We start from the raw sequence: 25982 nt of genomic DNA on the forward strand, positions 1-25982 counted from the left end.
TGTCATATGTATATGTGTTAAGTTTTAATGTCCTATGCAAAATTTCATTGTAAAGTGAAAAGTTAGAGTACTTTATATTGCTCTGTGACATAGCATATTCCAGGCTGTGAGGCCTATAAGATTATTCTAGTTACAAAAAGTCAGAGCATTCTTGTTTATGCTAGTGCGTGGCCTTGACATTTAAAGAGGCTTCTGTGTGAAGACAGAGAAGCAAGTTAAACTCACATTACTGCAGTAATTATAAATGCACATAGTTATTACACACAGATATTATTAATCTAAATATTAATGATCAATACAGACCCTTTAAAGAAAGACATAGTTATTGTTAAACCCTATATAATAGAATCTATTACTTTAAAATATATTTAAAAGCTAGTGATGATTTGGGTCTGTGAAACCTTCTTGTGAGATTGTTTTAGTTTTAGAAGATGTTGACATGTTTCTTAGCTTGAAGGCCAAGGCCAGCAAAACATTTCCCAGACAGAGAAAGTCAAAATATGAGAGATATAAAATATAAAACAAGGGGTTTTCCCAATTAGTTAAAGATGATTCAATGGTGACCTCTGCCGGTGGAAAAATATTACATTTATTTCTTCATCAGAAAGACAAATATATGGAAAAGGATTTTACATGATCAAGATTTAATGTGCAATTATTTCTTTTATGATGAATTGTTTCAAGAAGAATTATATAATAAGCTTTATATTTAAATAAGTATATTAGAAGCCCTGTATGTTTTAATAAGCCTTAAATTGCTGAAGGCTCTCACAGGTCTGGTTACAGTGTCAACCTGACCCATCTCATGTCTGGGGAAGTACCAAGACATTCCAACATAATTAGCAGCGAACACTATCAGAAATGCGTGATGAATGACATTGTTTAGTCTCCATGTCTGGGTCAGCCAACAGATAAGATGGCTGTTGACGTCCATTTTTAATTAAGTGCGTCAGAAATGACCCTATATCAAATGTCAAGCACTCCAAATGACGTAAATTCCCACAAGATTAGGTAATTAAGAATTTATAAACAATAATATTGTGCCTTAGGTAATCAAAACATGATAAAGCATTGACGCACGGAAGCTTTAGCCAATCAGAACCTGGGATCCAGGGAAGTTCCAGATTATGCAGCCATATTGCATCCAATCCCTATAAAAGTAGGAGCTGAAAGCTCATAGTTTGCAGAAGCCCGACAATCTCCTGAGAAGACACATGAGGCAGAAGCTACCTTCCCACAGGTGGTTCTAGATGCTGAAGAGATGACAGAGAAGGGGTAATATGCTTAATATTCTGGTGATTTACTTTATTAATTTTTCAGCATTAAGTCTTGTTAAGATGTTAGCAAGAAGTTTTTTTTAGAAGCTATTTTTTATGCTATTTCTTTAAGAAGATTACTACAAGTTTTACACAGCTATTATATACACAGCTATTATATGCGCGGCTATTGATACAGATGAGACTATTTTTTATCCGATTCTACATAACACAACCGTTATATTACTTTTTGAATGTACTTAGAAGATTGATGATCGTTTGGCTATGAATCCTTGATGAGGTGGAATACTGTTAGAGGGAAACACTACTTGGAACTGTTCATATTTTGTATATATGCTGTATGATAAGCAATCACAATTTTTTATATAAAATCATATACTGAGTGCTCTGATTCATTTCAAGGTACACCGTCAATCTATAATTACTGTTATAGAGGGTTCAGACCCCGCTATGCCGGATTTATATGATAGCAACGCCTTAAGGGCTGGTCCTTTACTGAGTTGGCAATTATGAGAAAGGCAAAAACCGCTCAGGTTTTTGACACAGTTACTGCATACAAGGATCAAAGTGATTTAAAGAGAAACCGTAACCAAGAATTGAACTTCCTCCCAATCAGTAGCTGATACTCCCTTTCCCATGAGAAATCTTTTCCTTTTCTCACATAGATCATCAGGGGGCGCTGTATGACTGATATTGTGGTGAAACCCCTCCCACAGCGTGATGTCAGGACCATGGTTCTGACATCACACTGTGGGAGCCTTATTGCATTGTGGGAAATAGGTGTTTCCAACTGCCAAAAAAGCAAGCAGCATCTACTTCCACTGACATCACCTGCCAGCAGTAAAAATGTGATAAATGTCTGAATGCGAATCTGTGAGAGGAAAGATTTTACAATGAGGCAAACACTGACTAAATCATTTATACATAATTATTGTCAAAATGAAGCACTTTTTATATTGCATTATTTTCACTGGAGTTCCTCTTTAAGATAGAGCATAGTGGAGACCTCTGGAGAAGCTAAATTATCTAGCCCATCAAGAGTTTTTGAAAAATGTTTGCTTTTAAATGTTAGGTGGCAAACATTTACAGCCCTATCCTGGGTCCAGGTCCAGATTTTTATCACAGGAGCCTATAGGCACAGATGTCCTGGCACCCTAGACTCCGCCCTCCATGCATGCAGCCCCGGATTTACATCACAGGAGCCTATGGGCACAGATGTCCTGGCACCTTAGTTCTTGCCCTCCATGAACCTACAATCACCCACCAAACCAAAACCGCACAAGTGTGTACTGCTAGCTGTCCCAGCGGTCACTTTCCCTTTCTTCCCTTGCCTGTTATAGGTAGCTACAGGTGTGCCTTAACATTAGGTAGAGATGTCTCGAACCTCCGATTTTCGGTTTGCGAACCTCGAACGCGAACCTCCGCAAAAAGTTCAGTTCGCGCAAACTTCTGCGAACCGCAATAGACTTCAATGGGGAGCTGGGGCTGTGTAGCTGGAGAGGAGTTCGCAGCACCAGTAGAGTAGCACTGCCACTCAGCCAAGGAGGAGGAGAAGGACGACATCGAAGAGGATGTAACAGGCGTAGGAGGAGAAGGAGAGGAGATGGCAGGAGGCCTCCCTGCAAGCCGTGGAGGTGTCACAACTTGGTCTGCTGCACAAACACATACTCCCTGCTTGCCAGCGGTCACCAGGTTGATTCAATGGGCTGTGTAAGTAATGTACCTGCCCTGACTGGGCTTGGTAGATCAGGCATCCGTGGTCAGATGGACCCTTGACCCAACGCTGTGTGCCAGAGATGACACCACTTGCCTTTCAACTTCATGGTACAGTTTGGGTATTGTCTTTTTTGAGAAATAATTGCTGCCTGGTATCTTCCACTGTGGTGCCCCAATGGCCACACATTTTTGGAAGGCCTCAGAGTCCACCAGCTGGTATGGTAACAGCTGGTTAGCTAACAGTTCTGCCAAGCCAGCTGTCAGATGCCGGGCAAGGGGGTGACTGGCAGACATTGGCTTCTTCTGCTCAAAGATTTCCCTCATGGACACCTGACTGCTGCTGTGTGCAGAGGAGCAGGACTCGCTCAAGGTGAGAGGCAGAGGGGAGGAGGGTGGCTGTGATTGTGAAGGAGCAAGGGAGAAAGCGGCTGAAGATGATGCACCTGAAGGAGGAAGAGGAGAAGGAGGGTGGCTTGTCTTTTGTGTGCTACTTTTCCTATGGTGCTCTTCCCATTGCAGCTTGTGCGTTTTCTCCATGTGCCTTCGTAAGGCAGTTGACCCTACGTGGCTGTTGACCTTTCCACGACTCAATTTTTGGCGGCAGAGAGAACAGGTGGCATTGCTCTGTTCTAAGGCAGACACACCCCAAAATTTCCAAACCGCTGAGCCCCCCTGGGGTGATGGCACTATGGTGGCCTCAGCAGCTGACGTTGAAGGGCATGTTGGCTAGCTGTCCATAGGTGGCGATACATGGCGCCGGCCACCGGCTGTTTCTGAAGATGAGCTCCCCCTGCTTCTTTCAGGAACTCATCTCCTCTTACTCCTCTCTGACTCCCCCTCTGAACTTGGTCATCTTGTCATGGCATCCGTATCATCATAATCATCATAATCATCCTCCCCAGCTTCGTTTGCCTCAGACACTTCATAAACTGAACCAACAGCAGGTACTTCATCCTCCTCCTCCTCACACGTTACGTCCATAGTGTCGCCTAACTCAGACATATGAGGTGGTGTAACTTGCTTAGCACCTTCATCTTAACAATAATGTCTGTGCATCAGTGATTTTCCCACCAAACAACTCCTGCGAAGTGTCAAATGCAGCAGATGTGGTGCTTGTAGTAGCGCTGGTGGCTGCGGAATATGAGGTGTTCTGTGTTAAATAGTCAACCACGTCCTGACAATCTTGGGAGTTGATGGTACGTGCCTTCTTCTGAGCACTGTACTTTGGGCCAGGGCCGCACAAAATCACATCAGCACGACCTCGAACAGACCTGCCGGGTGGCCTGCCTCTGGATCTGCCTCTGGCTCTGCCTGTTGATTTGTCCATATCGGGGGGGGGGGGGGGGGGGGAGAGATGAAGTGAAAGGTATGCACTGATTTGACTAATACAATGTGCAGTCACAAAGGTGCAGTGAAAGGTATGCACTGACTGGTATTACAATAGAATGTGCAGCTGTCACACACGTGCAGTTCACAGGTGTGCATGGACTGGTATATTACACAGCGTGCGGTCACACAGGTACTGTGAACAATTATGCAATGACTAGTATTAAAAATTTGCAGCTGTCACACACATAGGTACCGTAAACAGGTGCAGTGACTGGTATATAACACTGCTTGCGGTCACGTAGGTAGTTAGGTATGTAGGTAGGTGCACTGAACAGGTGGGTATGCAGTGATTGGTATTACAAATGTGCAGCTGTCACACACACAGGTACCGTCAACAGGTGCAGTGACACTGCGTATATAACATTGCTTGCGGTCACGTAGGTAGGTAGTAGTGTTGGGCGAACATCTAGATGTTCGGGTTCGGGCCGAACAGGCCGAACATGGCCGCGATGTTCGGGTGTTCGACCCGAACTCCGAACATAATGGAAGTCAATGGGGACCCGAACTTTTGTGGTTTGTAAAGCCTCCTTACATGCTACATACCCCAAATTTACAGGGTATGTGCACCTTGGGAGTGGGTACAAGAGGAAAAAAAAATTTAGCAAAAAGAGCTTATAGTTTTTGAGAAAATCGATTTTAAAGTTTCAAAGGGAAAACTGTCTTTTAAATGCGGGAAATGTCTGTTTTCTTTGCACAGGTAACATGCTTTTTGTCGGCATGCAGTCATAAATGTAATACATATAAGAGGTTCCAGGAAAAGGGACCGGTAATGCTAACCCAGCAGCAGCACACGTGATGGAACAGGAGGAGGGTGGCGCAGGAGGAGAAGGCCACGCTTTGAGACACAACAACCCAGGCCTTGCATGAGGACAAGAAGCGTGCGGATAGCATGCTTTGTACCACCATGCAGTCATAAATGTAATAAAGATAAGTGGTTCAATAAACAGGGACCACGCGGCAACGCTAACCCAGCAGCAGCACACGTGATGGAACAGGAGGAGGCGCAGGAGGAGAAGGCCACGCTTTGTGAGACACAACAACCCAGGCCTTGCATGAGGACAAAAAGCGTGCGGATAGCATGCTTTGTACCGCCATGTAGTCATAAATGTAATAAAGATAAGAGGTTCAATAAACAGGGACCACGCGGCAACGCTAACCCAGCAGCAGCAGCAGCAGCAGCACACGTGATGAAACAGGAGGAGGCGCAGGAGGAGAAGGCCACGCTTTGTGAGACACAACAACCCAGGCCTTGCATGAGGACAAAAAGCGTGCGGATAGCATGCTTTGTACCGCCATGTAGTCATAAATGTAATAAAGATAAGAGGTTCAATAAACAGGGACCACGCGGCAACGCTAACCCAGCAGCAGCACACGTGATGGAACAGAAGGAGGCGCAGGAGGAGAAGGCCACGCTTTGTGAGACACAACAACCCCGGCCTTGCATGAGGGCAAGAAGCGTGCGGATAGCATGCTTTGTACCGCCATGTAGTCATAAATGTAATAAAGATAAGAGGTTCCATAAACAGGGACCAGCAACGCTAACCCAGCAGCAGCAGCAGCAGCACACGTGATGGAACAGGAGGAGGCGCAGGAGGAGAAGGCCACGCTTTGTGAGACACAACAACCCAGGCCTTGCATGAGGACAAAAAGCGTGCGGATAGCATGCTTTTTACTGCCATGCAGTCATAAATGTAATAAAGATAAGTGGTTCAATAAACAGGGACCACGCGGCAACGCTAACCCAGCAGCAGCAGACGTGATGGAACAGGAGGAGGCGCAGGAGGAGAAGGCCACGCTTTGTGAGACACAACAACCCCGGCCTTGCATGAGGGCAAGAAGCGTGCGGATAGCATGCTTTGTACCGCCATGCAGTCATAAATGTAATAAAGATAAGAGGTTCCATAAACAGGGACCAGCAACGCTAACCCAGCAGCAGCAGCAGCAGCACACGTGATGGAACAGGAGGAGGCGCAGGAGGAGAAGGCCACGCTTTGTGAGACACAACAACCCAGGCCTTGCATGAGGACAAAAAGCGTGCGGATAGCATGCTTTTTACCGCCATGCAGTCATAAATGTAATAAAGATAAGTGGTTCAATAAACAGGGACCACGCGGCAACGCTAACCCAGCAGCAGCAGACGTGATGGAACAGGAGGAGGCGCAGGAGGAGAAGGCCACGCTTTGTGAGACACAACAACCCAGGCCTTGCATGAGGGCAAGAAGCGTGCGGATAGCATGCTTTGTACCGCCATGCAGTCATAAATGTAATAAAGATAAGTGGTTCAATATACAGGGACCACGCGGCAACGCTAACCCAGCAGCAGCAGACGTGATGGAACAGGAGGAGGCGCAGGAGGAGAAGGCCACGCTTTGTGAGACACAACAACCCAGGCCTTGCATGAGGGCAAGAAGCATGCGGATAGCATGCTTTGTACCGCCATGCAGTCATAAATGTAATAAAGATAAGTGGTTCAATAAACAGGGACCACGCGGCAACGCTAACCCAGCAGCAGCAGACGTGATGGAACAGGAGCAGGCGCAGGAGGAGAAGGCCACGGTTTTTGAGACACAACAACCCAGGCCTTGCATGAGGACAAAAAGCGTGCGGATATAGCAGCAATGCTTTTTGCCGCCATGCAGTCATAAATGTAATACAGATGAGAGGTTCAATAAACAGGGACCGGAAACGCTACACCATCCCAGATGTTCATTGGTCATGTTACTTGGTTGGGGTCCTGGAGTGTTGCGTAGTCATTTCCAATCCAGGATTGATTCATTTTAATTTGAGTCAGACGGTCTGCATTTTCTGTAGAGAGGCGGATACGCCGATCTGTGACGATGCCTCCGGCAGCACTGAAACAGTGTTCCGACATAACGCTGGCTGCCGGGCAAGCCAGCACCTCTATTGCGTACATTGCCAGTTCGTGCCAGGTGTCTAGCTTCGATACCCAATAGTTGAAGGGTGCAGATGGATTGTTCGACACAGCTACGTCATCTGACATGTAGTCCTTGACCATCTTCTGCAGGCGATCGGTGTTGGAGGTGGATCTGCACGCTTGCTGTTCAGTGGGCTGCTGCTGCATGGGTGTCAGAAAATTTTCCCACTCCAAGGACACTGCCGATACCGTTCCCTTTTGGGTACTAGCTGCGGCTTGCGTTGTTTGCTGCCCTCCTGGTCGTCCTGGGTTTGCGGAAGTCAGTCTGTCTGCGTACAACTGGCTAGAGGAGGGGGAGGATGTCAATCTCCTCTCTAAAGTCTCCACAAGGGCCTGCTGGTATTCTTCCATTTTGACCTGTCTGACTCTTTCTTCAAGCAGTTTTGGAACATTGTGTTTGTACCGTGGATCCAGAAGGGTATAAACCCAGTAATTGGTGTTGTCCAGAATGCGCACAATGCGTGGGTCACGTTCAATGCAGTCTAGCATGAATTGAGCCATGTGTGCCAGAGTCCTACCAGAATCCTCATCATCCTCTTGTGAGCGTTGTGATAGTTGTTGTGATTAGTGTTGGGCGAACATCTAGATGTTCGGGTTCGGGCCGAACAGGCCGAACATGGCCGCGATGTTCGGGTGTTCGACCCGAACTCCGAACATAATGGAAGTCAATGGGGACCCGAACTTTTGTGGTTTGTAAAGCCTCCTTACATGCTACATACCCCAAATTTACAGGGTATGTGCACCTTGGGAGTGGGTACAAGAGGAAAAAAAATTTAGCAAAAAGAGCTTATAGTTTTTGAGAAAATCGATTTTAAAGTTTCAAAGGGAAAACTGTCTTTTAAATGCGGGAAATGTCTGTTTTCTTTGCACAGGTAACATGCTTTTTGTCGGCATGCAGTCATAAATGTAATACATATAAGAGGTTCCAGGAAAAGGGACCGGTAATGCTAACCCAGCAGCAGCACACGTGATGGAACAGGAGGAGGGTGGCGCAGGAGGAGAAGGCCACGCTTTGAGACACAACAACCCAGGCCTTGCATGAGGACAAGAAGCGTGCGGATAGCATGCTTTGTACCACCATGCAGTCATAAATGTAATAAAGATAAGTGGTTCAATAAACAGGGACCACGCGGCAACGCTAACCCAGCAGCAGCACACGTGATGGAACAGGAGGAGGCGCAGGAGGAGAAGGCCACGCTTTGTGAGACACAACAACCCAGGCCTTGCATGAGGACAAAAAGCGTGCGGATAGCATGCTTTGTACCGCCATGTAGTCATAAATGTAATAAAGATAAGAGGTTCAATAAACAGGGACCACGCGGCAACGCTAACCCAGCAGCAGCAGCAGCAGCAGCACACGTGATGGAACAGGAGGAGGCGCAGGAGGAGAAGGCCACGCTTTGTGAGACACAACAACCCAGGCCTTGCATGAGGACAAAAAGCGTGCGGATAGCATGCTTTGTACCGCCATGTAGTCATAAATGTAATAAAGATAAGAGGTTCCATAAACAGGGACCACGCGGCAACGGTAACCCAGCAGCAGCAGCAGCAGCAGCAGCACACGTGATGGAACAGGAGGAGGCGCAGGAGGAGAAGGCCACGCTTTGTGAGACACAACAACCCAGGCCTTGCATGAGGACAAAAAGCGTGCGGATAGCATGCTTTGTACCGCCATGTAGTCATAAATGTAATAAAGATAAGAGGTTCCATAAACAGGGACCGGCAACGGTAACCCAGCAGCAGCAGCAGCAGCAGCAGCAGCAGCACACGTGATGGAACAGGAGGAGGCGCAGGAGGAGAAGGCCACGCTTTGTGAGACACAACAACCCAGGCCTTGCATGAGGACAAAAAGCGTGCGGATATAGCAGCAATGCTTTTTGCCGCCATGCAGTCATAAATGTAATACAGATGAGAGGTTCAATAAACAGGGACCGGAAACGCTAAACCATCCCAGATGTTCATCGGTCATGTTACTTGGTTGGGGTCCAGGAGTGTTGCGTAGTCGTTTCCAATCCAGGATTGATTCATTTTAATTTGAGTCAGACGGTCTGCATTTTCTGTGGAGAGGCGGATACGCCGATCTGTGATGATGCCTCCGGCAGCACTGAAACAGCGTTCCGACATAACGCTGGCTGCCGGGCAAGCCAGCACCTCTATTGCGTACATTGCCAGTTCGTGCCAGGTGTCTAGCTTCATGCCCGGTTTCAGGTCCAGCGGTGCCAGCCACAAATCCGTCTGTTCCTTTATTCCCCTCCAAATTTCCTCCCCTGTGTGCTGCTTATCCCCAAGGCAGATCAGCTTCAGCAACGCTTGCTGACGCATGCCAACAGCTGTGCTGCACTGCTTCCACGATCCTACTGCTGCTGGTGCTGGGTTAGCATTTCCGGATGAGGTACAGCTTTGAGATGCGTTGGAGGAGAAGGAGTCAGAGAGGTAGGTGCTGCTGTTGTTATCCAGCTGTTTGCGGCGTGGGCAACACCCGCGCCGTAGCAGGTGAGGAATCGCTGCCAGGCTCCACAAGGTTCACCCAGTGCGCGGTAAGGGAGATGTATCGACCCTGGCCGAACGCACTCGTCCAGGTGTCAGTGGTGAGGTGAACCTTGCAGGCAACGGCATTCTTCAAGCTTCGGGTTATTTAGCTGACCACGTGCTCATGCAACTCAGGCACTGCAGAGCGCGCAAAGTGGTAGCGGCTGGGAACAACGTAACGTGGGATGGCCACTGACATCATGCCCTTGAAGCTGTTTGTCTCCACCACTCGATATGGCAGCATTTCGCAGGCCAGAAGCTTGGCTATGCTGGCTGGCTGTTACTGCCACGGCCCGGGGGTCATTTGCTGGCAATTTCCTCTTGTGCTCAAACATCTCAGAGACAGACAACTCAACCGTAGCGCTGCACACCGAAGGGCTGTTGGTTGTTGTGTTTGATGAACACTGGGAGACCTCAAGAGCACTAGTCCGGAAAGTGACAGTGTCAGCATCGTCTGATGTTTGTGAATGTTGTGAACCACGCAATGGCTGGGCTACTGCTGCTGCTGAGGCGGGTCTGGTGGTGAGTCTGGTGAACCCAAGGGAGGCAGTGTTGCTGGTGGTACCCTGTCCTGCCGCGTTTGCCCACAGAGTGGGATGTTTGGATAGAATGTGGCGGCTCATGCTGGTGGTGGAGAGGTTGTTAATACTTTTCCCCCTGCTCAGGCGGGTCTTGCACACCTTGCAAATCGCCATGGTAACATCCTCAGTGCAGTCTTCAAAGAAAGCCCAGACTTTAACTGGCTGAGGACTCGGACCTCGTGCGTGATGTGCTGGTGCTGCTTAACCCACTGCTGGACGCTTGAGAGGTCATCCAAGTAATTATCTGGTCCTGTTCTTTTGGATCTGTGAGGGTTGTTGTCCTGGACAACATGGGCAGTATTGAGTGGGTTTTCTTGGGTGCTCCCCTGTGGCCTGTACGTGAACCGTCAGGGGAAACACCTCTTCCCTTGCCCCTCCCTCTTTCACCGGATTTCTTCCTCATTTCACTTATCCTTAAAGTACACGCTGACTGGCAGCAGTACAGTGGCAGTACAGAAATGCTATACAGTGGTGGGTGAGCGGTGTACCACTATTGTCAGCAGTGACACAGAGCACAATGCTATACAGTGGCGGGTGAGCGGTGTACTACTGTTCCCAGCAGACACAGAGTGGAAGTAAACACAATGCTATATAGTGTGGCTGAGCCGTGTACACAGAGTGGCATTAAACACAATGCTATATAGTCTGCTATATAGTCACCCCGAACAGGGTGATGTTCTGCAGAACCCGAACAGTGGCAAACACTGTTCGCCCAACACTACTGGGAGGGAACGCAGATTTTAGTACCTAAACACACGATACAACATGTTTTCCGGGGTCGGACTCTGAGGCACATACAGATGGTCCCGATCATCATCCTCATCATACAACTCTTCTCCTGAGTCTGACCCACCCACCACCTCTGCCACCCCAACATCCCCAGACACAGACCCCTCATCGTCCTCAACATTAACTTGGGATGCTGGCCTGAGCCAGACCTCCTCCTCCACATCAGGCCCCATCATCTCCTCAATGGCAGCCCTCATTAATCGCTCTGGCGACGGACTGATGGACACAACGTTCTCCTCCGGGGAGGGCTGCTGCTGACCACTGGCTGCTGGGGTGGATGTTATAGCTTGCGTGGGGCGTTGGCTGTTGCTGTTGTTGGGAGTGCTGCTCACAGCGGAGGTCTCTGGGGAACTCATGTTGAGCTCATATAGTGGTTGACGGTGAGTGGAGTATTACTGATCCCAGCAATATACACACTGACTGGCAGAGTACGCAATGCTATATAGTGTGGCTGAGCGGTGTACACAGAGTGGCAGTAAACACAATGCTATATAGTCTGGCTGAGCGAGCGGTGTACTACTGTTCCCAGCAGAATCAGAGTGGCAGTAAACAATGGTATATAGTCTGGCTGAGCGGTGTACACAGAGTGTCAGTAAACAATGGTATATAGTCTGGCTGAGCGAGCGGTGTACTACTGTTCCCAGCAGAATCAGAGTGGCAGTAAACAATGGTATATAGTCTGGCTGAGCGGTGTACACAGAGTGTCAGTAAACAATGGTATATAGTCTGGCTGAGCGGTGTACACACAATGCTATATAGTCTGCTATATAGTGTCAGTAAACAATGGTATATAGTCTGGCTGAGCGAGCGGTGTACTACTGTTCCCAGCAGAATCAGAGTGGCAGTAAACAATGGTATATAGTCTGGCTGAGCGGTGTACACAGAGTTTCAGTAAACAATGGTATATAGTCTGGCTGAGCGGTGTACACAGAGTGTCAGTAAACAATGGTATATAGTCTGGCTGAGCGGTGTACACAGAGTGGCAGTAAACACAATGCTATATAGTCTGGCTGAGCGAGCGGTGTACTACTGTTCCCAGCAGAATCAGAGTGGCAGTAAACAATGGTATATAGTCTGGCTGAGCGGTGTACACAGAGTGTCAGTAAACAATGGTATATAGTCTGGCTGAGCGGTGTACACAGAGTGTCAGTAAACAATGGTATATAGTCTGGCTGAGCGGTGTACACAGAGTGGCAGTAAACACAATGCTATATACTCTGGCTGAGCGAGCGGTGTACTACTGTTCCCAGCAGACACAGAACAGTGAACAGAATGCTATATAGTGTGGCTGAGCGAGCGGTGTACCACTATTCCCAGCAGACACAGAACAGTGAACAGAATGCTATATAGTGTGGCTGAGCGGGCGGTGTACCACTATTCCCAGCAGACACAGAACAGTGAACAGAATGCTATATAGTGTGGATGAGCGAGCGGTGTACCACTATTCCCAGCAGACACAGAACAGTAAACAGAATGCTATATAGTGTGGCTGAGCGAGCGGTGTACCACTATTCCCAGCAGACACAGAACAGTGAACAGAATGCTATATAGTGTGGCTGAGCGAGCGGTGTACCACTATTCCCAGCAGACACAGAACAGTGCACAGAATGCTATATAGTGTGGCTGAGCGAGCGGTGTACCACTATTCCCAGCAGACACAGAACAGTAAACAGAATGCTATATAGTGTGGCTGAGCGAGCGGTGTACCACTATTCCCAGCAGACACAGAACAGTAAACAGAATGCTATATAGTGTGGCTGAGCGAGCGGTGTACCACTATTCCAAGCAGACACAGAACAGTGAACAGAATGCTATATAGTGTGGCTGAGCGAGCGGTGTACCACTATTCCCAGCAGACACAGAGTGGCAGTAAACAGAATGCTATATAGTGTGGCTGAGCGAGGTACACAGAGTGGCAGTAAACAGAATGCTATATAGTGTGGCTGAGCAAGCGGTGTACTACTATTCCCAGCAGACACAGAGTGGCAGTAAACAGAATGCTATATAGTGTGGCTGAGTGAGGTACACAGAGTGGCAGTAAACAGAATGCTATATAGTGTGGCTGAGCAAGCGGTGTACTACTGTTCCCAGCAGTGACACAATGACAGGGGGGACCCTGGCTAGCGTGGCTGGAGCGCGAACTACCCTGCCTGCCTACCCAAAGCTAAACCCACAGACAAATGGCGGAGATATGACGTGGTTCGGGTATTTATTTACCCGAACCACGTGACCGTTCGGCCAATCAGAGCGCGTTCGGGTCCGAACCACGTGACCCGTTCGGCCAATCACAGCGCTAGCCGAACGTTCGGGGAACGTTCGGCCATGCGCTCTTAGTTCGGCCATATGGCCGAACGGTTTGGCCGAGCACCGTCAGGTGTTCGGCCGAACTCGAACATCACCCGAACAGGGTGATGTTCTGCAGAACCCGAACAGTGGCGAACACTGTTCGCCCAACACTAGTAGGTAGGTGCACTGAACAGGTGGTTATGCAGTTATTAGCATTAGAAATGTGCAGCTGTCACACACACAGGTACCGTCAACAGGTGCAGTGACACTGCGTGCGCTCACGTAGGTAGGTGCACTGAACAGGTGGGTATGCAGTGATTGGTATTACAAATGTGCAGCTGTCTCATACACACAGGTACCGTCAACAGATGCAGTGACACTGTGTGCGCTCACGTAGGTAGGTAGGTGCGCTGAACACAGGTGGGTAGGTATGCAGTGATTGGTATTACAAATTTGCAGCTGTCACACACAGGTAGTCACTGAATGTGCTGGGCCTGGCAGTGGCACAGTAGGAATTAACAAGGGGCCAAGGTCCCAGCAGCAGCTGCGACTGACTGACAGGGCTGTATATGCAACAGTGGGACACACACACACACAAAAATAGATCACAAGAACAACATTAGCTCAAAGAGCTGTTGAGGATGAGGAGTGCTTTTTAGCAATACGTATCAGCAAGTAGCAACCTAACAAGCCTAACACAAGAGCCTAACTAAGCTTTCCCTATGTCAGCAGGTTCTCTCCCTTCTCTAATTACTGCAGCCACACGAGTGAGTGAAACGGCTCACGCCGCCTGCGTTTTATAAGGGGGGTCCAGGAGGGAGTGTAGCCTGATTGGCTGTCCTGTGCCTGCTGACTGTGATGTAAAGGGTCAAAGTTGACGCTAATGATGTAGTATAGGGGACGGGTCGACCTCGCATGTAGTTCGCGGTTCACCGCGAACGCGAACCACCGAAGTTTGCACGAATAAGTTTGCAGGCGAACCGTTTGGGCCATCTCTAGCATTAGGTAGCCAGAGGTACCCTCAGTACTGAGTAGCTAGTGCCCCCCAACTGAAGGGAGATCTTGTCAGTGGAATGCGGAGAGCTAGGTGAATAGCCTCTCATTTACAATCTGCTCAGGATTCTGTATAGGGAAGGAAGGAGGGAGGCACTAGGGGAGGGAAGTGAGCTGCCTTTCCATCATCAGACGCCTGTAGACAAGTGCCTGCAGTGCCTTAGGGTAAATCTGGCCCTGCCTGGCTCTTATTAGAATCTAACAAGAATTGCTAAAAAGATTGGTCAATTTTTGTCAGTAAGGCCCCGTTCACACTTGCATTTCTGTGCCAAACGGACCGGATGACCGGACCGGATCCGGTCCGGTTGCATCAGGTAGGCTTCAGGCTGCGATCCGGATCAGTTTGGTAAAAGTTATAAATAAAACTATAGAATTGTTGGGGTCTGGGAGGTCAGCAGAAGGTGCACCTGTAGAATCAGGTCCTCCACTGTTTAGGGCCTCACCTCCACGTCAGACTAATCTGCCAAACAGCTCCAGCACGTCTGTCACTGCTGCTCCACTCCAGGCATGCTTGCCCCATGTGTCCCCATCCAAAATGGCCGCTAGAAAATGCATAGAAAGTGGGGTAGAACGTCAGGTGTTTGTAGCCAGTGTGTTCTGTGCTTTCCGTTTCCCATTGGTTTCTATTTCCGGATGGTGCAGTCAGGCTTTTTGGATTCAATGGTTGCAAGGGGTAAATCACGGTCGCTTTAGGAATCGCTTTTACAACGGTCTCAGAAATCACAAGCTGTTTGCAAGATCGCCGAGCCTCTCCATAGTTGGCCCGGAGCCTTAGAGTCTGTCTGTGCTACTGCAGTCACATGTAGCACACACAGCCTAGGTTAATTTAAAAAATAAATTATATATATATATATATATATATATATATATATATATATATATATATATATATATATATCGTGGCCTACTGCACTGCAGTGCACCACCTATGCGATGTTCACAGTGCAGGTGCGTTGCTGTATAATGGATTGCGGTATGGTGTTGCACTGCATGCACTGCATTATCGCTAAGCATACACTTTTCATTGACTGTATACTGCACTGTATGCGGTGCAATGTGCGGGTTACATGCACACATATTTCCCGATCCGTTGCGACCTGCTGTCACTGGGATTGTAAGGGTTGCTGTCAACGTGGCCTAGAGCTTTTAAAGAGGAACGCCAGTGAAAATAATGTAATAAAAAAGTGCTTCATTTTTACAATAATGATGTATAAATGATTTAGTCAGTGTCTGCCCATTGTAAAATCTTTTAAATCCCTGATTTACATTCTAACATTTATCACATGGTGACATTTTTACTGTTGGCAGGTGATGTAGCTGCTGCATGCTTTTTTGGCAGTTGGAAACAGCTGTAAACAGCTATTTCCCACAATGCAACAAGGTTCACAGACAGGATACTGCCAGGAGTACCACGGTCCTCACAGTTCCTTGTGGGAGGATTTCACCACAATATCAGTCATACAGTGCCCCCTGATGGTCTGTTTGAGAAAAGGAATAGATTTCTCATGTAAAAGGGGGTATCCACTACTGATTGGGATAAAGTTCAATTCTTGGTCGGAGTTTCTCTTTAAAGAGAATCTGTATTGTTAAAATGGCACAAAAGTAAACATACCAGTGCGTTAGGGGACATCTCCTATTACCCTCTGTCACAATTTCGCCGCTCCTCGCCACATTAAAAGTGGTTAAAAACAGTTTTAAAAAGTGTGTTTATAAACAAACAAAATGGCCACCAAAACAGGAAGTAGGTTGATGTACAGCATGTCCACACATAGAAAATACATCCATACACAAGCAGGCTGTATACAGCCTTCCTTTTGTATCTCAAGAGATCATTTGTGTGTTTCTTTCCCCCTGCAGTTCTCATGCACTGAAGTTTCAGGCTGCTCGTTTCTTCCTGCAAACAGCTTTGCCCTTGTTTGTAATTCCTCACTATGTGAAAGCCCAGCCAGCTCAGAGGACGATTTATCCAGCTTGTAAAAGATAAGAGAGAAGAGAGAAGCTGTTCTAATCTAAATAATACACAGGCAGTGTGCAGAGAGCGGCCTGGAAGGCGGAGTTCATAGCAGAACCACAACACTGAAGAACTTGGCAGCCTTCCAGACACAGGCCGACAAGTCTGACAAGGGAAAGATACATTGATTTATTACAGAGATGGTGATAGTACAAAGTGCTGCAGTAAGCCAGAACACATTAGAATAGCCTTAGAAATTGTAGGATGATAAAAAACAGGATGCAATTTTTGTTACGGAGTCTCTTTAAATTTAAACTGACTACACATTTTTTTTTCAAGCATGCTTCTCCCTCCCCCCCCCCCCCCAACCACATGCAAAGTACTTTTAACCCCTTGTTTCCCACGCAGGCTGGTATTCCAAAGACCAATCCACAAGGTTCATATGAATATGGGATATTGTAATGAATAGCGGAGATGCCGCCGCGCGGTCTACTGACGGGGCGGCTGTCTCCGCGTTTAGGCCGGCAGTTTCCACGCAGCAACATGTGTCTGGTTTGCCTTGACCTTCTACTGCACACAGATGGAGAGCTACGCGCGCGCCAGAGGACAGGACCTTTATGCCAGCAGGAGAGGTATCAGCTGATCAGGACGATCAGCTGATCCCAGCGGGACTCCTGATTGGCTGAGTGGCTGGGGTGGCGCTGCGGAGCGCTGTAGTATATATAGGACTTGCCTGTCAGTTGCTGGTTGTCTGCCGTTGCGAATACTTATGTGTGAGCACTCAGACCTCAGTCAGATCCTACAGTGTGTTAGAACCAGTTGGAACTGGGAATTCACACTTAGCCTAGATTCCGTTCTTGAAGTTACTGTGTTATACTTTAGATCAGTTCCCGGGTGTCAAGACCAAGGACCTCACACCCTGGCATAGGATACTGTGTATTCTCTAGAATAGTTCCCGGGTGTCGAGACCAAGGACCTCACACCTCAGACTAGGATTGTGCTTATTGATATTTGTTATGACCTCTGGCTCTGTAGACCTCTCTCTTGCTTTCCGATTCGGTACTTCTGCCCATCTGTCTCCCAGTTGCCAACCCTGCCTGTACCCGGTTACCGAATCAGCCTTCTGTCTCTGTACCTTATCTGCTCGTGTGTTGCCGACCTGGCCTGCCTGACCCTTCTAGCTGTCACTCATCCCTCAAGTGATCAGTCTGACTGTACTACTTGTGACACTAACCTTCCAGGTGTTAATTAGCTGCAAGGGCTTCCCGCTCCTCAGGAAGTCCCCCCTGCAGTGCAGCCAGGGGCCTCTACCCCTTAGGAGTCCACTGGCTGCAGTACAGTCTGATTCCCAATCCATCAGGGAATCCCTGGCTGCAGTATAGTCTGATTCTCAATCCATCTGGAAATCCTCGACTGCAGTACAGTCTGTCTCTCCTACGCTTCAGGAGGTCAGCTGAGTACAGCCAGTGGCCACCTGCACCTCAGGGGTTCACTGGCTGCAGTAGTCTGTATTTCCCGCTCCTCGGGAGATAACCTTTCTTACTGTTGCACCAAACACTTTTCCACACTAGGTGTCCTGTGTTTAGCTATACTGGTATTATTGGTGATTCTGCAGATCACACATAATCGGGTATAGCATCTGCATTATTGGTGATACTGCAGATCACCAATAATCAGAAATCCTCTGTGTGCTGACACCAATCATTACAGGTATTCTATAAAAGGTCCAGAGATCACTCCTCTTTCCCAGCGGAGCGAGTTTGTTTGGTTTTATGTCCATGTCTACGCAGGGCCGGTTCTAGTAACAATGGGAACCCAGGGCAAAATTAGCCCGAGCCCCCTCCCCAACCAAAAAGTGGCATTAGGGGCCTTTTGTTGCAGCCAAAATTCCCTCCTGGTTCCCTGAGCCGGCTGGTGATCCTCCATCTTAAGGTGGCCACACACAATACAATAAAATGATCCGATTTTACAGCAATTCGATAAAAACTATCGTATTTCCCGAAAAAATAGAACGTTTTTTTTCGTTCTACTGAAAAATAAGATCGGATTTCCCGTTTTCTTCGATGTTTATCAATCCGGAATGCCAGATATTTTTCTTCAATCTTTCTAAAGATTGTATGGTGTGTGTTAGATTGTGAATTTATTAATATACATAACCTAGCAATTTTGTCAGAGTTTCCAATCATTTTTATCATAATTGGGCAAAAATTGAGCATATGTGTGTGGTACATTGGTCAGATTTTTGAAATGTTACAATCAGTCAGAAAAATGTATTACAATTCTTAAATTGAACAGATATTTAAAAAATTGTATGGTGTGTGGCCACTTTAACTCACCTCCCAACTTACCTGTGCTCTCTGCAGCCCCTGCAGAGTCTTTAGCAGTGTAGTGTCTGACCTGCCCACCAGCACAGATAAGACGATACTTTGCCAATGACTCTGCAGAGGCCCTGGAGACAGGGGCGTAACAAGGGGATGCAGCTCCTGCGGGAGGGCTTGGGGCCCGCTTCGGGCCGTTTTAGGGGGGCAGGAGGGGTTGCAGCATGAGGAGAGAGCTTGGCCACACATCGGCGGGGAGGGGGGACAGTCCCCCCTCCCCCCCCCCCACCTCAGACTCTCCTCTCAGCGCTCCCCCTGCAATTATCAGTGGCAGCAGTGGCGGCAGACAGGACACATTCCTCCATCCACCGCGGAGGTCTCTGATCTCTACGTGCTTTATGCTACTTCCTGTTTAAACAGGAATTAGTGTGAAGCACTTAGAGATCGGAACCTCGGGTGGTGGATGGAGGTATGTGTTGCTGCTGCCAGTGATAGATGCCAGAGCGAGAGCACTGAGAGGAGAGTCCGAGGTGAGGGAGTGGGAGGACTGTCCCCCCCTCCCCGCCGATGTGTGGTCAAGCTCTCACTTCATGCTGTGACCCCTCCTGCCCCTCCCCAAAATGACCCTGAGTGGGCACCCGGGGGGGATCCAAATTCATGCAGAGGGGCCCAGTGACTTCAAGTTACGCTCCTGCCCGGAGAGCAGCAGTTAAGATGGGGGGAGACACCCTGCTGGCCCCTACAGGCTGTGGGTTCCTGGGGCGATTGCCTTCTTTGCCTCTATGCTTGCGCCGGCCCCATGTCTATGTGCCCCTGAAAAGTGGTGCAGGGAGGTCCTGGGAGTGATTTATAATGGAAGCCGGAAGACCCTAAATATCTACTTCCACAATGGTGAAAAGTATATCCCTGACTCTTAGGGAAAAAAATTGCTAATTCAAAAACTAGAGGAAGTTCAATGATGATCTCGAATGATTACAACACACTGCTCATTTTCTCATCTTCCGCAATCTTGTAATGATCTAAAGATGGCCATTAACAATACAATCCCAGAACAATCTATTGTCCGATTCGTATTGATTCCATTAATATGATCGGATGGGTTGGCATCTTTCCCTCTGTTAGTGGTTCTGAATGATTGTTTACAACCGTTCATAACAATGGAATCAGACAATCAATTGTCCGGGGGATTGTATTGTTAATGGCCACCTTTATAAGGCCCATGCACAATTTTTGAGCCTTTTGCCATCTAATAGCAGAAACTCCAGTTCAGTTTTATTGGATCCCTTTCGATTCTGCATCCTTCTTGACATGGGATGGAACTCCATATTAAATGAAAAAATGTAAAATAAATCATCCAATAAGTACTTATTTATGTAGCTTAAATATCCTTTTGTTTTTAGTGATCGCTGTCAGATTTAAGAGGTAACATCACTTCTGCCCACCCCCCTTTTTTTTAACCGAGCTGAGTGTTAACCTCCTTAGCGGTAACCCTGAGTCAGCTTCGGGCCGGAAATCTGCATCTCAGAGCGGTAACCCCGAGCTGGATCCATGGGAGGTGAGTATTGTGCAGGGCTGCCGCAGATCTAATCTAGCGGTATGATTTTTAGGGTCTACAAGCAACAACAAATTGCACACTAAAATCCCGAAATAATCATACCGCAAGGGAGGGTAATTTATGCTCAGTTCCCATTTGTGGCGGATCGTGTGCCCCCAGCAGGAGTGGACAGTGTAGTGTCTGCTACGATTGTCCACTGTGGTCTTGTAGTTGCGTTAGCACCATCAGAGCCGGAACAAGGTCCTCCAGCACTTAAGGCTGAGACACCAAAGTGTGCCCCCCTCCATCCCTTCCACCCCAGCCGTCACACACTGATTGTTATTAGACTAAGAGGCGCCCCTGGGCCCCCAACCCCCCAAAACCTTAATCTCTAGTTATCTGGCTTGCAGTCACTGCCATGTATCCTCTTTTCTTTATCTGTGCTTCAAACACAATAGGGGAATGATAGCCGAGTGAGTTGGGCGCCCCCTCCTACACTGCGCCCTGACCTGGCCCTGAGCACCATAGTTTATATGGGGGAACGCATTTACTGTTTTGGGTTTATTGCAGACTGCACAGAAGTTTGGCCCGCTTACCGCAACAGATCCCAAATGAGTGTTAACCTGCTGGGCGGTCTGGACGAGTTCAGCTCGTCCAGTACTGCCGGAGCCTGCCGCTCAGGCCCTGCTGGGCCGATTTGGCTCAAGTAAAAAGCAGCACACGCAGCCGGCACTTTGCCAGCCGCGTGTGCTGCCTGATCGCCGCCGCTCTGCGGCGATCCGCCGCGAGCAGCGGCGAAAGAGGGTCCCCCCAGCCGCCTGAGCCCAGCGTAGCCGGAACAAAAAGTTCCGGCCAGCGCTAAGGGCTGGATCGGAGGCGGCTGACGTCAGGACGTCGGCTGACGTCCATGACGTCACTCCGCTCATCGCTATGGCGACGAGGGAAGCAAAACAAGGAAGGCCGCTCATTGCGGCCTTCCTTGTTTATTCTGGGCGCCGGAGGCGATCGGAAGATCGCCTCCGGAGCGCCCTCTAGTGGGCTTTCATGCAGCCAACTTTCAGTTGGCTGCATGAAATAGTTTTTTTTTTATTAAAAAAAAACCCTCCCGCAGCCTCCCTGGCGATCTTAATAGAACGCCAGGCAGGTTAACCACTCCTATTTATAAAATAGGAGCTGTTAACTGTCACCTTTGCTATGAGTAGAAAAAAAGAAAAAAAAGTCAATTCTTAGTCCAAGTGAGAACAAAGCCTAATTGCCTATTTTACAGATTACTGTTCAATTACTTTCTGGTCATCGCGACCTTATCTTATATGAAATGGGAAGTTTCTGTTATTTGCATTTTGAGTTAGCGTGTTACTATTTCTAATGAATAATACTGTTGGCACCGCACAGTTCAGCACACCTCAGCAAAGGCACATAGACCAGGTAAAAAATAACATAAAAATGAGGGGACATATAGGGGCCTATTTTAGAAAAAGTTTACACGTATATTACAATTTTTATAGACAACAGGGAAGAATTGTCAGCACTCCTAAACCAGGCCGCATCTGAAATGACTACCAACAGAGCCTGCTAGAGGCAAATACACATCTTGTATTCAAAACAAATGCTAAACTGTGCACTAAATCCCTAAACTCAGAATAAAAACGGAACGCAAAATCGAAATAGCAAATGGGTGCAGCTAGCTATAAAGTAAACTTACATGATTTAGACAATAGGGAGAGGTGGCAGCACCTCCCAAAGCAGGCTGCATCTGAATGACTAGCAGCAAAGGTGGGCAGAGCCTAATTATAGGCAGGGTACACAACTTGTATTCAAAGCAGATTCACCAAAATTAACATAATGGAGGATGTTAGCTTTCAAAAACAGTTTGCATGCAGATTGTTCCGTACTGGACCCTTCCACCACAATGCGGTCTTCCTTTATGGAAGGGACCCTAACCTCTAATTACCAAATACATTTTTTGTAGGCAATGTTGTATTTTTGGATGTCTCAACCCCGTGTAAATCAAGTCCAATTTGTTTTTCTAACTTAGGTGAAAAACCATGAAAGTCGGCAAGTAAGGCAGTTCCAGTACACTTCATACTATGAACATTGGAACTACGATGATAGAAACACCTTCACAGAGTTTGTGAATGTGGTTCAGCAGCACAGAAAGGACCATTCTCCTAATAACCCCACCCTGGTGCACTGCAGGTATCTACCATGATCACATGACGGGTTTCGGTATAGATAGTCGCTTGTTTATGTGCTTACATTAGTATTTTTTTATTTTTTTTGTAAGATCTGGAGCTGGCAGATCTGGAATTTTCATTGCTCTGGAGTGTATCATCAACCGTCTGGAAAAAGAAAATACTGTGGATATCTATGGAACAGTCCATCGCATGAACCTCCATCGTGCGACAATGGTGCAGACAGAGGTACCCTTCATTCTCCTTCACGTTCATATGAATAGCCTGTATGAACTAGTAATGTAACGAGTAGTGATAATGTGGCAATTTTTCCTTTCTTTCATTTTATATTAAAACCTTCTTATTTTTGAAAGATTAGAATTCATTTGCCAAAAACATATTACTTATCACATAAAATGATCTATTTACTGTTTCATTTGCCACAAATTAGGCTTTCTTTGGGTGGCACTTTTCGCTAAGAATTGTTTTATTTTACATGCATTTTACAGGGAATAATAAGAGAAAATCATTATTTTTCAGTTTTCAGCTGTTATAGTTTTTTTTCTTAAATGTGCTATGATAGATAAAACATTTTATTTGTCCATTTGTCCCAGTTATTACAACATTTAAATTGTGTTCCTAGTGCAATGTATGGCGATATTATTGTATTTGGAAATAAAGGTGCATTTTTTTTCTATTTCTACAAAAATAGCAGTAATATACCCTCATGACAGTTTTATTTTGGTAACTATGGAGTAGGGGTGAAAGGGGTTAAGAACCAATAAAAATGTATTAATTTTCTATATAATAGTGTATGTGGGTGCATTTTTACTTTTGGCCATGGGATGGTGCTACACTTAATTCCGGAGTACTGTAAACAGTACAGGGAAGTATTAGTGTATCTGTTAACTTTTACTTTGTGAATGAAATGCTGGCATCTCGCTGATGCCAGCTTTTATTCATACAGGCACTGTGATTGGGTTTGGGATCAAGCTGTTCCCATTCACTGATCACAGAACAGTGGGATTGCAACAGTAAAGAACGGCAGTGTACAGCAATCGAGAATGCGGTAAATAAAGGAGGTTGCATATCTATGCACTTAGCTGTTAAGTGGAATTTCAAGGGGTTTAAATATGCATACCAGCGATGGGGAAGGGGTTAAACAAAATTATAGTAAACTTTTGTCAAGATAATAATAATAATAATAATAATAATAGGCGTTTAGCGAAAGAGTAATACTCACAAGTTAATGGTAACCACTATATGGGCAGGTGTGGAAAATAAACTCGACTCCATTCGGTTTATCTACCTTAAGACCGCGTGGCCGAGGCGGCAGCCCCAGGACCGCCTAACGCCGATAGGCATTAAGTCCTGGGGCTGCAGTTTGCAGGAGATCACGCGCAGGCTCTGATGCATAAGGTGAAAAATCCCCGCGGGCTGAAATGGTTAAAAGAGACAATACAATTAATACAAAAAATACTGATGGCAGCAGTGATCAGAGCATACCAACAGGAAGCTCTGTTGGTGGGACGAAAAGGAGGGGGGGGGGGGGGGGGGGGCAGATGCATTTGTGTTCTAAGTTGTATGACCCTGCAGTGAGCTGTTAAAGCGGCAGTGGCCTGAATTGTAAAAAATAGCCTGGCCACTAGGGGGGGGGGGTGTAAACATGTGGTCCTGCAGTGGTTAAGTCAGTTTCTAAGCCAAGTGTTTGTTTGCTACATACCTAAAAAAATGCACATTATAGAAAAAATATAAACAGGAATAAAACTCATGCTGTCATCTTTCTGTTCTAGGACCAGTATCTGCTTTTGTACCAGTGCACTGAGGATATTATAAGATCTCGTAAAGGAGAAGGAGATCCTTACAGCCGGAACATAACAATAGTTGATTCTATATATGAAAAGATACCTGACCGGATTGAACTGGAAGATGATGATAATCTCTATCAGCAAACTCTTAACTGCGAGACAAATATATGAACTTAAAGGGAACCCGAAGCGAGAAGACTATGGAGGCTGCGATGTTTATTTTCTTTTACTCAATACCAGTTGCCTGGCAGCCCTGCTGATCCTTTCTCTAATACATTTATCGATAGACCCTGAACAAGCATGCAGCAGATCAGGTGCTCTGACTCGGCTGACTCAGGTTATAGTGGAACAGCCATATTCTTGTTCCCTGGTTTTGACTCAGACACTATTTATGCCAAAAGATCAACAGGACAGCCAGGCAACCGGCATTGTTTGCTAGGAAATTAATATGACAGTCTCCATATCTCTCTCACCTCGGGTTCTCTTTAATATAAAGACATCACACAGTGCAACTCCCGAGTCTTTCTGTGGACCACAAGTACAGCAACAGACCAAATCTACTGTTATACTTCTGACTGCGGAAGCCTCCAACGCTCTGCAGCAGTCGAGTAGGTCTGAATCGAATCTCCCCGTCTCCCCAGCCCACGTACAGATGCCACAGCTCCACTAGGACATTGTTTGATCGATGGAGCATGGCGAATTGGACTGAAAGACACGCTAATCGAGTGGAGCCGTGAGTACCAGGAGATACACTCCTTCTATCGAATGCCGCCATTGTGCTGCTCTATATAAACTGTGCAAGATATGAACCCGATTTAAGGCTGCCAAATACAAGTGGATTTCGATGTCTTATGCGATCTACACATGGATATTGGTGTTTGCGCACATCTTATCTTGGTTTAGGAGCCAGAAGGAGGCTCTATCTACAGGAACATTGCAGGAGCGATCTTTGTGATCTGTCCAATTATCTGTGCGATATCTCGCAGTGTGTATGGTGGTGTGAATGAGGTGTGAGATTGCTCGCAAGGTGTTTTGCTAGACAGCTACGGGAGTGTTTTCTAATGTTTGGCAGAGACATCTTTGAGCATTTTTTACTGTGAATTTTATTCATTTAATTGATTTTATTTTAATAAAGCGAATATTTTCTCTTTGCGTAGTGCGCAGAGTCCATGTATCTATATATTTCTCCTATTTTAGTGAAACTGTGAGGCCCCGTTCACACTGCACGCGTTTCCAGCCGCGTTTTGGAAACGCGTGCAGGTGGCCGACACGCACGACATCAGACATTGCATAGAGTGCAATGTCTGATGTTCACACTGCATGCGTTCCGGACCTGTGCGGTCCGGAAACGCATGCTGCACGCATTTTTTGTAAAAACGCATGGCTGTCCCATTCACTTTTCAGTGATGGGATCAGCCACGCAACGCATACGAACGCGGATGGCGTGCGTTCGTACGCGTTGCGGTCCGCATGCGTTGCGGTCTGCGTTCTGCAGTCTGATTGGGGCCTTAGTGTTTGCTTACTATTTCTCCTAGCCGCCTAATTGCAATATTTTGTACTACAGAGGAGCGCTGCAATTGTCTAATTCTATAATCTCTTTAATATAAAACTTTGCTTTTTTCAAAGAAACAAAGCTGCTTTTTCT

General features: G+C 47.0%; 1 protein-coding gene across 1 annotated transcript in view; it reads left to right on the forward strand.

Moving 5' to 3' along the window:
• Window positions 1-25489, forward strand: part of LOC137537990 (receptor-type tyrosine-protein phosphatase eta-like) — a 150307-nt gene extending 124818 nt beyond the window's left edge. Inside the window, exons 22-24 of the mRNA XM_068259909.1 lie at window positions 22394-22554; window positions 22643-22778; window positions 24323-25489. Of these exons, the coding sequence (XP_068116010.1) occupies window positions 22394-22554; window positions 22643-22778; window positions 24323-24508 (483 nt within the window). The 3' untranslated portion in view covers window positions 24509-25489. The remainder of the gene's footprint in view (window positions 1-22393; window positions 22555-22642; window positions 22779-24322) is intronic.
• Window positions 25490-25982: the final 493 nt, after the last annotated feature.

The sequence above is a fragment of the Hyperolius riggenbachi genome, chromosome 11 (genome assembly GCF_040937935.1).
Source record: "Hyperolius riggenbachi isolate aHypRig1 chromosome 11, aHypRig1.pri, whole genome shotgun sequence".
NCBI lineage: Eukaryota > Metazoa > Chordata > Amphibia > Anura > Hyperoliidae > Hyperolius > Hyperolius riggenbachi.